The 13,321-nt window shown below is 48.1% G+C and overlaps 1 protein-coding gene across 5 annotated transcripts in view; it reads left to right on the top strand.

The window, feature by feature from the left end:
• The window catches only part of DOP1B (DOP1 leucine zipper like protein B), a 103,346-nt gene that overhangs the window by 79,585 nt on the left and 10,440 nt on the right, over positions 1–13,321 (top strand). For 4 of the 5 annotated variants that reach the window (XR_006206990.1, XM_042954535.1, XM_042954534.1 and 1 more), the window contains 9 exons: positions 1,328–1,383; positions 2,673–2,777; positions 2,874–2,940; positions 4,769–4,913; positions 7,318–7,403; positions 7,620–7,729; positions 7,834–7,980; positions 8,963–9,024; positions 9,537–9,665. Coding sequence is in view for 4 of the 5 variants with exons in the window: in XM_042954535.1 (XP_042810469.1) it covers positions 1,328–1,383; positions 2,673–2,777; positions 2,874–2,940; positions 4,769–4,913; positions 7,318–7,403; positions 7,620–7,729; positions 7,834–7,980; positions 8,963–9,024; positions 9,537–9,665 (907 nt within the window). In the remaining variant the exon portion in view is untranslated. The remainder of the gene's footprint in view (positions 1–1,327; positions 1,384–2,672; positions 2,778–2,873; positions 2,941–4,768; positions 4,914–7,317; positions 7,404–7,619; positions 7,730–7,833; positions 7,981–8,962; positions 9,025–9,536; positions 9,666–13,321) is intronic. The other variant, XM_042954536.1, reaches the window with a different exon arrangement.

Here is a 13,321-nt window from a genome sequence, read left to right as displayed (position 1 = left end):
CTTCCTTCGTTCCAAAACTGAAGATAACTGTGCTTCGGGGGTAGGGAATCCTCAATAGTGAAACCGTGTCTGCCCTCAGTCAGCTGTGTTCTAGTTGGGAAAAGAAGACGAGCCAGCCTAAACATGAGCGCCACGAGGCCCGGATGATGGAGCTGTTGAAGCCCTTAAGGGATCAGCTGTGAAATGTCATGGGAGACGTCCACGGCTTGTGTTGGACGTCTGCCCCCGGGGCCTCCCTCGAATGCCCGGGAGACTTGTCGTCTTTCGTTCTGGTACATAAATATTAAAGTAATCAACCCTGAAGAGAGGAGCAGGGTTGGAGAAACTGTCAGATCCTCGGTGACTTTGCATCTATAACTCTGAGCCAGTCTCAGGTGTCAGGAAACTGACCCTCAGCATTACAGCTGCAGAACCAGAGGGAGCTGTCCTCCGGAAGGAGGCTCTGTGACGGCTTTTGTGGACCAGGCAGGCCCTTGTAGTTTTGTTCCTTCATGTGGCTTGAAATTCTACAAGTATCTGCAACTCGTGGGCTAGAAATAAACCATGAGGGGGCGCCTGGGTGGCTCTGTCAGTTGAGTGTCGGGCTTGATTTTGGCTCAGGTCATGATCTCCAGGTTTGTGAGATTGAGCCCTGTGTCAGTGTCGAGCTGCTTGTGACCCTCTCTCCCTCTCTCTCTCTCTCTCTCTTCCTTCCTCACTCATGCGTGTGCCTGCTCTCTCTCAAAATATATAAATAAACATTAAAAAAACCCATTAGATCTCGTCTGGCTGGCTGGTTTTTGACTGTTCAAACAACAAAATTACATTTTATTGATTAGTTAATCAGTTCAACTTCCATAACTTCCACAAATAGCTTTTTATAAGCAAGAAGAGAAAAAAAATATGTTTTCAAAACCAGTTTCTAAGTGGCTCCAACCCCTTGGGATGTAGGGAAGTTGTCTGGGCTGGGTTTGAGGGAATTCCTTGAGCTAAGAATTAGAACTTTTTATTGTCTCTTGTCGGTAGTGAGTCACATGCACTCATGAGGGTCCACTTGGGCCACCAGAGTTTTATTACACCACAGCTTCCCCCAAATACTTGTTACAAGCCTGGAGGGGACTCGCCCTGAAGTCTGGTAAGAAGGGCGGTGATGATTTGGGACCTCACAGTGTGCATGCGTTTTGTCACACTTGGGGGCTGCTTTCACGTGTGCTATCCCATCTGAGAGACTCTGGCTAAAATCCTTTCTTTGTGAGGATATAGACTCTCTTTGGTTTTGTATTCTAATTCTTTTTTTAACCTTATTTCCTAACCAACTTGGAGTAATTGGTTTCACTTTCATTTTCAGAAAGCGCCGCTCGTGGATATCCCTGTGTTGCAGTTTTGCTATGCTTTCATCCAAAGGTAAGGCAACCCTTCACAAACTTCGCTCAATCGCAGTAATCACTGCACAGATGCAGTTGCGCTGATTGTAAACATGACTCCCAATTGCATTTCTTGCCAACTGGAGAGCCTTAGTTCAGAAAGCATCTTGAAGGTGTCCTGCCTGGTTTCTTCCCAAGGTGTGAGAATGAATGCCCTGAGGCTCTTCCTTCTTCTCCAGAGATCTAATCGGACTTTGTAAAATCCATGTGCTGTCCCTTGAACACTTCACATTCGGCGTCAAAGTGTTAAAGACTTAGAAAAAGGAGAAGTGATTGTTTTGAGTCCTCGGTGCTTTCCTGTGGTTTCTGCCTGTGAGCTTCGTGTCTGTTTTCAGCCTCTGCTACAGGGGAGGTTGAAGCAGGTTCCCCAGGTGGAAGGGAAGCCTTACCGGACCCACCGTGCGGGGCTGCCTCTGTCGCAGTCACAAAGGCGAAGTGGGGGACATAGCCCCCTTCTCGTGTGGCGGGAATTGCACGGTCAGGCAGTCTGACAACCAGGTCCCAGCTCCTTGGTTAACAAGGCTCTCGGGCCATGCTTCTTGCAGCTTGCCACCCCCACGGCTACAGGCGGGTAGATCCGAGCGTCATAGTCCCAGGAGTCCCTGGGTCTGGGGTTAAGTTCGAACCCGCTGTCGATACTTCGCCCACAAGCGATTTTCCAGTTCCTTCTTCCAGGGGTTAAAGAGGAGCTGGTCACGTCCGTCCTGGTGGTCACTGCTGTGCTTTGTAATGCTGGCGGGTCTCAGCATTACGGTGGTCTCAGTGACCCATGAGCCGTCAGCAGCTGCAGATTTCCATCCTCCTCCTCTTGCAGGGGAGGCACTGCTGAGGTGGCTCAGGACTTGAACCTGGGGCCCTTGGGCTGCGGCCTGTCGCGCTATGTGGCCTCACCATGAAAACTACTGAAGATCAGCTCCTGGCGGGTGACCTTGTGGGCTGATGGCTGCGACACTGGAAAGACCAGATATTAGAGCTAGACTGGCCCAAGGGGTCAGATAGTCCTCTGGTTCAAGGCCTTTATTTGATACACAGGAAACTGGGAGCATCTGACTTGTCAGCAGCAGGATTTCTGGTCTCCAGACTCCCCAGGTTCTTGCCAGAATACAAAAATGTAGCCCGTGCGTATTTTAATTTGAACAAGAACAAAGAGGTCAGTCAGATAGGCCATATGCCCTCTGCTTTCCAACTGCCTGGACCTAAAATGTGCTTATAATGTATGTTTTGACTTGTTCACCGTCGGGTTATTTTTTCCTGGTTCTTTAAACATAGGCTCCCAGTCACGGCCTTGCAAGAGAACTTTCCTTCGTTGTTGGGCGTGCTGAAGGAATCCGTACAGTTGAATCTAGCTCCGCCTGGATACTTTCTGCTTCTCAGGTACCGTGCCCCAGCAGTCACGTCACCGTGTTTTCCTGCCGGAATACATCTTGTTCCTACAACATTCTTAGTCTGAAGCTGCTTGTCTCTCAACAGCATGCTGAACGACTTTGTGACGAGAACTCCCAACCTGGAAAGCAAGAAGGACCAAAGAGACCTGCAGGTCTGTGTGTGAAAAGGGTGGCGATGCCACCGTTCCAGGAGTAGTGGCCGCCTTTAGAGGACGTGCTCGTGGATAATCAGCACTGGGCAGAATCGGCTCTTAGATCTTTGTCGTCACGTCTCACTTCCCTCGTTACTGTCTTTCGGAGGCTCGAGGGACCCGGGCCAGGGTCTCCTGCTGAAGTTCTTGCGTCCGGCCTGAGCAGTCCGCTAGGGATTGACACGATGCCCCCTCCCCCCAACCGCACACAGATAGAGGTGGAGACGCCTCCTGCACAGCGTTAGGACAGCAACTCCGTACACATGGATTTCTGTCCTTGAAACCATTCTGGCCCCTCCTTGCTTAAGCAGTATTTGCTCACAGGAAGTTTCCAAAAACCTAAGAAAAGTAAAGGTGAAACTCACCCCAGGAGAAGGGAAGCCTTAGAGTAAAATGCCAACTACAAACGGAATGGCGGGGTCAGGAAATCACGATTTTGCAACCATTAGAATCGTTGGTTGAGGGGCTTTTGGAGCCATGGCTTCGAGTTAAACCGAAAGATTAGTGTATCAGTTTTACAGCCCTGGGGATGTTACTGCTGACCATTATCCCTGGCTTTTGTGAAAGGTCTCTCCGGTTCCAGTGCTGATCCACTGGAGCACGGTTTAAAGCACAGTCAGGCTTAGTTAGACAACCCAGGGACCCGCGTGGCCTCCACTTGTGGGGAAGAAAGCTGACGCTGCACGACCAGTACTTGGACAGCACTTCCCAGACTAGCCTCTCAAGGCCACCTGCCTCGTGGCCTATTACCTACAGCGCGCCCCTGCCTTCTGTCTGTTCTGGCAGTAGCGTTGGCCTCGGGGGTCATGGCAGCTGGTGTGCCTCACCCCTGCTCCCTTTGGTTGCTCCCATCTCATGATGCCCAGCCTCCCTGACACCCCAACTCCTCACCCCTGCTTCAAGGCACACCTACACCTTTTCCCTGCCCACTCGCTGCGTGGGAAGTGGGATACCCTCCGAGCCCTCAGTCTCTTTTCTTGCTCTTTCTTGCCACCGTCGGCCACACCGCACCCCTGCCCGGGTTCGCTGAAGGTAGCTCCCTCACGTGTGCCCCTCTTCCCACTGGCAGTGCTCTCGCTCTGTGCCTGACCACCCCAGCCCACCAGTTGGGCTTACGGTCTATGTCAGGATTGTTCCGTTCTCAGACGGCAAGGATGTGCAGCCAGTCTTTGCTGGTGAGACTTGATGGTGCTGGCTTGAGAAAGGGGCTCAGCATTTCTGCCTCCATCCCAGCTACTTGGCCAGATTCTTTACTGATTATACTCCTGATATGAATCGTTCCTCACTTCACCCTCATCGAGTCAACTTAATTCAGTTAATTTTATTTCTTGTTAAATTATCGAAGGATGCCATTCTAGCAAGGACCCATGGCCCCAAAGACACCGGAAACAAATCTGCTAGATGGCAGTGTGCAGCTATAACTTCCTGTTTCTCTGTGGCATGCCCATGATGGCCAGTATGGTAGCCGTTAGCCGCCTGTGGCTGGTGAGCACTTGAAATGTGGTTGGTCTGAATTGAATGTGCACATCAGACTTCAAAGGTCTAGTGCAAAAAAAGAGTGTGAAATCTCATTAATAATTTCTATATTGATTACGTGTCGATCATGTTTTGGGTATATGAGGTTAGAAATTGTGAACTTGTTTCCTCTGACCCTCTAATATGGTTCCTGGAAAACTTCACGTTACCTGTGTGGTTCATAGTTGTGACCTATGTTAACGTTTCTACCGAATGGTGTGGTTTTAGGCATTTCAGCGTCTTTTCCTGAGCTAACTTCCTTTCTTCTTTTCAGGAAGTCACTCAAAAAATCCTAGAAGCTGTAGGGAACATTGCTGGCTCTTCCTTGGAACAAACCAGCTGGCTAAGTAGAAACCTGGAAGTGAAGGCCCAGCCTCAGATCTCTCTAGAAGAATCTGATGCTGAGGAAGATTTGTGTGGTAGGTACACGGGGTCAGAAAATGATACCTGCTGGGGTGCCTGGGTGGCTCAGTCCGCTGAGCGTCCAACTCTTGATTTTGCCTCAGGTCATGATCCAAGGGTCGTGGGATCGAGCCCTGCATCAGGCTCTGTGCTGTGTAGAGCCTGCTTCAGATTCTCTCTCTCTCTCCTTCTTCCCCTCTCCCCCACTCATGCTCTCTCCCCCCCCCCTCAAATTAATTAGTTAATTAAAATTAAAAACTAAAAGGATTTCACAGTGGTGTGGGCAAGAGACAGTGTTGGCTTAGAGGCAAGGGCGATACAAAAAGGTGGACTGATTTAGATGCAGAGTCCACAGAACTTGCTCATGGGCTGGATGTGGTGGTTAACAAAAAAGGCAATCAAGGATGACTTTGGTTTTTAGCTTACACAATTTATTGAGGTGGAAAAGACTGAAATAACATTCCGGAACAGGAAATTGAGCTTGGTTTTGCAAGTATTAAATTTGAGATGTCAGAGAAAGAGCCAGAAAAGACACTTAGGTGGTCACTGGGATTGGACAAAAACCAAGAGAGCATAGGGTCACAGAAACATAAGAGTGCTTCCAGAGGAAGGGAGGAATAACACAGTGGAAGACTGCCAAGAAATGGAGGCAAGTCGGACAGAGACCCACTGGGCTCAACAACATGGAAGCCTTTGGGCTGGGAACACCAGAGTAGGTAGAGAAGAGGCTGGGGAGAAAAGGAGGGGGAGGAGACAGCAGTGACGGCATGAATGCAGAGAACTCCCTGAAGCTCACTTGTCAATAGGACAGTAACCAAGTAGAACCAAAGACCAAAGAATATCTCTTACTTGATTTGTTTTTAAATTGGAGTATGCCAGGGGCGCCTGGGTGGCTCAGTCAGTTGAGTTTCTGACTCTTGATTTCGGCTCAGGTCATGATCTCACAGTTTGTGAGTTCGAGCCCCATGTCAGGCTCTGTGCTGACAGCACGGGTCCTGCTTGGGATTCTCTCCCTCCATCTCTCTCTCTCTCTCTGTCCCTCGGCTTGCTTTCTCTCTCTCTTTCAATCTCAAAATAAATAAACATTAAAAAAAAGAAAAAATAAATAAATTGGAGTATGCCAACACATATTTGTGTGGTGACCGAACAGTGCGGCAGAGGTGTGCCTGGGTGGCTCAGTTGGTTAAGCATCCGACTCTTGGTTTCGGCTCAGGTCGTGATCTCACTATTCGTGGGTTCAAGCCCTGTGTCAGGCTCTGCACTGACAATATGGAACCTGCTTGGGATTCTCTCTCTCTCTCTCTCTCTCTCAGTCTCTCTCTCTCTCAGTCTCTCTCAAAATAAACAAACTAAAAAAACAGAAAAACAACAGTGCAGCAGAGAAGAAATAAATACCACAGAGAGAAAGGATAGTTAGAAAGCAAAACCCTTGATGGCCATGGGGCCAGGGTTGGTGTCATAAATGGAATTATGGTCTTCCCATAGGAGCTAGGGGCATGTTTATCAACACAGGAGACCAGGCAGAGAACACAGATATATATGTTGTAGATTAAGAACTCGTCGTGGCCAAACTGACAGAGTCCTGTTTGTTTCCATTAATTTTCTCCATGAAATATGAATGAGGTTACCAGCTGACAAGGGGAGAGTATTGATAGTTATCGAAGGAGGATCTGAATTATGTTGGAGAGAAGGGAAGCCAGCATACCACCAAGGTCCATGGGTGGGACATCTGGTAGCCATCAGGTTCTTTTTGAGGTTCATGGTCACGGGGGAAAGTGAGGTCTGTCTCGTGGTTTGGTTTTCTCCAGAGCACTTACCTACACAGAACTGCATAGGCCGAACTTTGGGTTTCTCCAGGTTTGCATTTTTCCAGGTGAGTGCCTCAGAGGGAGAGAACAGCAAAAGTCGGGATGTTTCCCAGGTAGAAGGCAGACCGTGGGTGCAGATGGGGAGGCAGAGAAGGGCAGACCTGGAGGAGTTGATGAAGGATTTGGTGGCCTGTGCGAGGACCCGGGAAAGATAAGATATAGTCAGAGAAGGAGGCTGGAAGTGGAGAGTTGAGAAATTGATGACATCAAGGGTGTGATGGTGACAGACGACAGAGCTGGTGCAGAGTAAGATTGTCAGAAGAGAGAAGAGGGTCAGGGGGCGCAGAGGCCGAGCTGTCAGATGGATCACCTAAGGGGCCGTTGATGCCCCGAGAACGATTCAGAGCAGAGAGCTGGGGAGGAAGACAGTGAGTCGGCACTGACGCCCTTGATCACAGTGCCCAGATGCTTACTGTGGAGTCGAGCACGCTAACGGAGGACATTGCATACTCCACGTGAGAAGAGGGACTCGTCACACGTACATGCGATGCTTTCGAGGCGTGAATGGGGGCCCAGCCTTCGAGACTGAAACACAGCTGCCTCTTTCTGTCAGCAGATGCCACCGCCACGGCTGCAGCAATGGTGTCCGCGTCCGCCCCGTCGGTATACAGCGTGCAGGCCCTGTCTCTCCTGGCAGATGTAAGTGCGCCCCCTACCGGTCCTCCCTCGCGGGCCCGACGGCCGGCTCCATGCTCTGTGCAGGCAGGCCGCCCCTCGCAGGGGAGCTCGGGAGTCGCTCTTGGCTCCAAGCTGCACCCCAGACTTTTCTTGGGAGGTGACGTCCACCCTGAGGACCGACTCTCACTGTCGCTGGCTTCAGCAGGTTTCTGTCTTCTTGTGGTCCTGCTCCGGTAGGTCCTGGCCTCTCTCCTGGACATGGTTTATCGAAGTGACGAGAAGGAGAAGGCGGTGCCGCTCATCTCCCGCTTGCTCTATTATGTGTTTCCGTACCTGCGCAATCACAGGTATCCTGCCCGTAGGTAGCACACTAGCTTATGGGAAATGCATCAAGTGGCTTTCTTGGCACAGTCTTTGACCTCGACCCTCTTCCCTCCCTGCCCCTGTTCAGTGCCTACAACACCCCCAGCTTCCGAGCCGGCGCTCAGCTGCTGAGCTCCCTGAGTGGCTACGCCTATACCAAGCGAGCCTGGAAAAAAGAAGTCCTGGAGTTATTCTTGGACCCTGCTTTCTTTCAGATGGACACTTGCTGTGCACAGTAAGAAACGCCGCCCTGACCAAAGGGTGCTGCAAATGCTCGGGTGGAAAAAGGGTTTCGGTTTACATAATTAATTCTCATACTTGAAATGGGAGCGGTCAGCATCAGCCCAGATCCCGGGACGTCATTGTCACAAGCTTGCAGGCTAACTGTGTTCGTGGAAGAGAGATCAGGCGTTTTAAAAATACAGAGGTGCATTTTTTTCTCAGGAGAATCTCAATTAAGGGAGCGTATTATCCCCAGAACACACAACACAGGGTTCCCGTGGCCCCTGGTCTGGTACTGCTTCATCTGGGAGTCACACAATATTCCACTGGCACTAAGATGACAGAGCCCACTGGTGACGCCGTGGTGTCCTTATCCCATGTCTCAGCTTACACAGGTTCTCAGAGAGACCGTGCAGCCGGCCAGATGCCTTGCTGGCAGAGATCCATTGAGGTACACACACAACGTGAACTCCCAGTGCCTTTTGCCGGAAGGTCAACAAAAACACTCAGTGCCTCTCCCCCTGGTGTGGCCCAACATGTCCTCATTAACGGCAGGGATAGAGAGCGGACACTGGTCAGCGGTCCATAAAGCTTGACAGTTTGCCCTGCCTCCCCCCAGAGTCCTGTGGCTTCCATCTCGAGCTCCTGTTACCCCTCCTGGGGACCCCATTTGAAAACTGGTGGTGTTTATTGCCACTACTCCCCGCTTGTGTCCATCAGCACAAGCGTGTGAACATAGTCAAGGGCAACTCTTGAAAAAAACCATTCTTTGTTTACCATAAGCTGGGAATTATTCATTCTTTCCCGTGTTGTTCATTGCCTGTGTTTAGTGTGTAAATGAAGAGCTTTTGCTCACCTTTCCCTTGTATAAAAACTATTCATTTCAGTAACTTTTCAGAAAAGTCTTTAATATATCTAAGAGGGGGCGTGTTCTTAATGCCTTTAATCAGACTGTCATTCTTGACATATCTAATTTTGCTTTTTTCAATATCCAGTTGGAAGTCCATTATTGACCATCTCCTGACTCACGAGAAAACCATGTTTAAAGATCTAATGAGTAAGTTGTATGTTACGTGCACATAAGTCACTTTTAAAGAACCAATACATCATAATCAGCTTTTATCACGTATTTCAGAACCCCACTAGGATCTTTTCTGGTGCCATCTAAGCTGCAGACCATAATGTAATGTGCATAACATGTCAGGACTAATGAATGAGCCTTCCCAGTTCCAGTCTGTTGACCAGAAGGCCCTGACAACCTTTTTGGCAGCTTTTCAGCGGAGGGATACTTTTTAGAGAGTAAGGATCGGTTCATTCACCATAATTTATTAGGAGTACTTGTCCGTCCTTCATCCTCTCTTCCAACTCCCTGTCATTAATGATCATTAGAGAAATGTTTCTGTTTACAAATAAATATGTGAGTAATAACCACAAGATCATAATTACTTAGTCAAGATCACGACTTTTTCACCAGGAAGGATAGAAATTGCACTAGTGTGAATTTCCTGTCGCTTCCCTCTGACTACGGTTTTCTCACTAAACGGAACTTCCTGACTGTATTTATCATAGACATGCAGAGCAGTTCTTTAAAACTGTTCTCAAGTTTCGAGCAGAAAGCGATGCTGCTCAAGCGTCAGGCTTTTGCTGTCTTCAGTGGAGAACTTGATCAATACCACCTGTACCTTCCTCTGATACAAGGTAAGAAGGCCACCCTCCCTCGCCCTGAGCACACCCCTCTGCCGGATGGCAGACCCCCCGACTGGCTGACTCGGGCCGGCTACCAGAGCGGCCCAGGGCACATTCTGGCAGGATGGTTGAGTGTTGAGATAGGCACTTGGCAGGGGTTATCGTAGAAGAACAATCCAGAAATGTATTGGTGAATCTGAAGCTTTATTTTAAAACTCAATTATTATAATGCTATTAGATTCCGCTAGGTGGTCTCTAAAAGTCTGACAGTACTTTCTCGGCACTGTCCCTGCCGGATCCCTCCTGTAGTCAAGATATTGTGAGGTCACAGCACCGACCGAGGCTAGTGAAGGAGCAGGATTTGGGGGAAGTGCCTGGCCTTTCCTTAACAGTACTTCATACTCAGTCTGTTCTTTGCTTCAAAAATGAATTATTGCAGCTATTTCTTTTGTTTTATTTTTTTTAATTTATGTCCAAATTAGTCAGCATCTAGTGCAACAGTGATTTCAGGAGGAGATTCCTTAGTGCCCCTTCCCCATTTAGCCCATCCCCCCTCCCACAACCCCTCCAGTAACCCTCTGATTGTTCTCCGTATTTATGACTCTCTTCTGCTTTGTCTCCCTCCCTGTTTTTATATTATTTTTGTTTCCCTTCCCTTATGTTCATCTGTTTTGTCTCTTAAAGTCCTCATATGAGTGAAGTCATATGATATTTGTCTTTCTCTGACTGACTAGTTTCACTTAGCATGATGCCCTCCAGTTCCATCCACGTAGTTGCAAATGGCCAGATTTCATTCTTTTTGATTGCCGAGTAATACTCCACTGTATATATATACCACATCTTCTTTATCCATTCATCCATCGATGGACATTTGGGCTCTTGCCATACTTTGGCTATTGTGGGTAGTGCTGCTATAAACATGGGGGTGCATGTGTCCCTTCGAAACCGCACACCTGTATCCCTTGGATAAATGCCTAGTGGTGCAATTGCTGGGGCATAGGGTAGTTCTATTTTTAGTTTTTTGAGGAACGTCCATACTGTTTTCCAGAGTGGCTGCAACAGCTTGCATTTCCATGAATTATTGCAGCTATTATACATGATTTTGAAGGGTTTTTCTCCTCATAAAATGTGGAGATGGTGAAGTGGGCATTCTAAGTTCACCCTTCTCCACGATATGAAAGAATTCTCAAAAAGAAATATGTTCTCCTTAAGACTCACAGCCTGATTGGAATCAAATAAAATTAATACAATTCTTGACAGATTTTTTAATTAATACTACAAAGACTAGTGTAACATAATTTTACAAATATCAGAATTATGGTGTGAATCCTCTTTTGAGGGTCGGGTTTACTAGGCTATAATTTACATAAAGTAAAAGTCACCCTTTTGGGTGTACAGCTCTATGAATTGGGTTAACACGTATAGTCACGTAACCACCACCACAGTCAACGCACAGAACATTTTCATCACCCCGGAGAGTTCCCTTTGCTCCTTGGAATCATCCCCTCCCCTTCCCCAGCCCCTGGCAAGTGCTACTCTGCCTTCTGTTCATACGGGTTCGTCTTTTCCACAGTGCCCGAAATGTAATTAGCTAGGGTGCAGCCTTCGAGTCTGGCTTTTTTGACTTGTGTCATCTGTTTGAGAGTCATCTGTTCCATTGCATTTATCAACAGCATACTCCTTTTTATTGCTGAACAGTATTCCAGTCTGTGACTTGAAGGACGTTCGGGTTGTTTTCAGGTGGAATTATGACATAAATCTCGTACTCTATCCTTTAAAAAAAAATGTTTTATAGGGGCGCCTGGGTGGCTCAGTCGGTTAAGCGTCCGACTCTTGATTTCGGCTCAGGTCGTGATCTCACAGTTCCTGAAATCGGTCCCCGTATCGGGCTCTGTGCTGACAGTGAGGAGCCCGCTTGGAATTCTCTCTCTCCCTCTCTCTCTGTCCCTCCCCTGCTCACACGCTCTCTCTCTCAAAAATAAATAAAATAAACGTTTAAAAAAATGTTTGTAAATACCTGTCAGCTCACAAAGCAGTCCTCTTCCCAAAGTTATCCTGATTACTCTTAACATTAGTGGTAAGTGTCGGCCCGCATCCCATCTTGACATTAGTAGTAAGTGTCGGCCCACATCCAAACTTGACTATTTGAAAGCTCCTAATTGCCTTAATTCAGAACACTAATAGCTTTTACAGTTACTAATTATAACTATATATTTGCAATAATAAAATATCTTTACAGCAAAACTGACATAACTTCAACACGTGAGGCACATTGGATTTTTCACGTCCTAACGCCCTGAACACTTGAAATACGTGAAAGCGAATGTTCAAAATACTGACAGATCCTTTCTGGAACTGCTGACGGGAGGCTGACTTGGTCAGGTGGCACCCAGGAGTGCCAGTAAGGGTAACGGCAGACCTCCAAAGACTTTGGCTGAATGCAGAGTCCAAGCCGAGCTCTGTTGCACCCCCACAAGATCTGGAGGGAGAGAGGACCGCAGGGAGCACCGCCCCTCGTGCCTGTGCAGCGTGCGAGCAGGTGCTTTACGCACCCGGCTGTTCAGCAGCATCTGAAAGTCCACTTTCATTGGCGGCAAGAGGGGGAAACTGGAAGGGAGAACTTGTTGGCCAGAGCACCTTGCAGTCCTCCCCGTGCCTTTCCAGTCTGAGAGCAAACACCTGCTCGTTCTCTCCCGTCTCCCATCACACACGCCTTTAAAGTTTAGGGTGAGGCCCAGAGAGCTAGAAAGACAGTATTACATGTGTAGGACAGGAAAAGTATAGACGACAGCCTTTTTCAAACAGTGGTGTGGTTTGACCATGGCAGGATTGAAGCATCCAGCAGTTCTAAGCAATCATACCTCTGAGGAGAGGCAATATAATACTGTACGTATTATATAAAAGCACGTGAAATGTGCATGTGTGCTGACTTTAATCTGGAGGTGGTTTGGGGGCCCTTAGAGAAGCAAGCATTTCCCCATATACCCTCCATTTTGCATAGCTCAAATGCTGCATTTTAAATAATGATCCATGTTTTTAAACATGGGCATTTTTACCCCATTTCATATTTTGTTAACTGACAGTTTACAAAGCATTTTCCACTTTACTGTCATTGTCCCCAAGACTGTTGATAGACGCAGCCTCTGTGAGGCAGGGGTGATAGAATTCAGAGCATTCTCTGATAGTCTTGGGACACTTGACTGGCCCCCAAGGAGCAATGATGCCCAAGTCAGGAGAAGAGATACATCCAGAAGCTTCTAACTTGCATGCCATGGTAAATAGTTCAGGCCTAATCTAAAATTAGTCAGGAATTTCTAACATTTCTCCCCTGGGATACAGCCTGGAGTCCCTTTCCCCTGACTGATGGCACCATCAAGGAGCCCTGGAGGAGGTCGGTGTGCACAGGGTGTAGAACTGAGTGGCTCTGTACAGCTTGGCGCAGAGGGACATAAATTTTACATTGATCACAAAAGAAGCTGTAGATAAGCCCAAATGAAGGATTTTTTTTTTTTTTTTAAGGGCAAAAAGCTGTTTGTCTCAGGTGAGAGGAGACCACCCCCGACAAAGGCCCTGACTAGGGGCATCAGAAGGATCTAGTGGCAACACTCTGTACCCTTCAGGCTGGGTGACTTTGGCCCTTCCCAGGTCCGTTGGAGGCTGTCCCACCT

The sequence above is a fragment of the Panthera leo genome, chromosome C2, assembly GCF_018350215.1.
Source record: "Panthera leo isolate Ple1 chromosome C2, P.leo_Ple1_pat1.1, whole genome shotgun sequence".
NCBI classification, from domain to species: domain Eukaryota; kingdom Metazoa; phylum Chordata; class Mammalia; order Carnivora; family Felidae; genus Panthera; species Panthera leo.
This window is presented reverse-complemented; position numbering and strand designations above follow the sequence as displayed.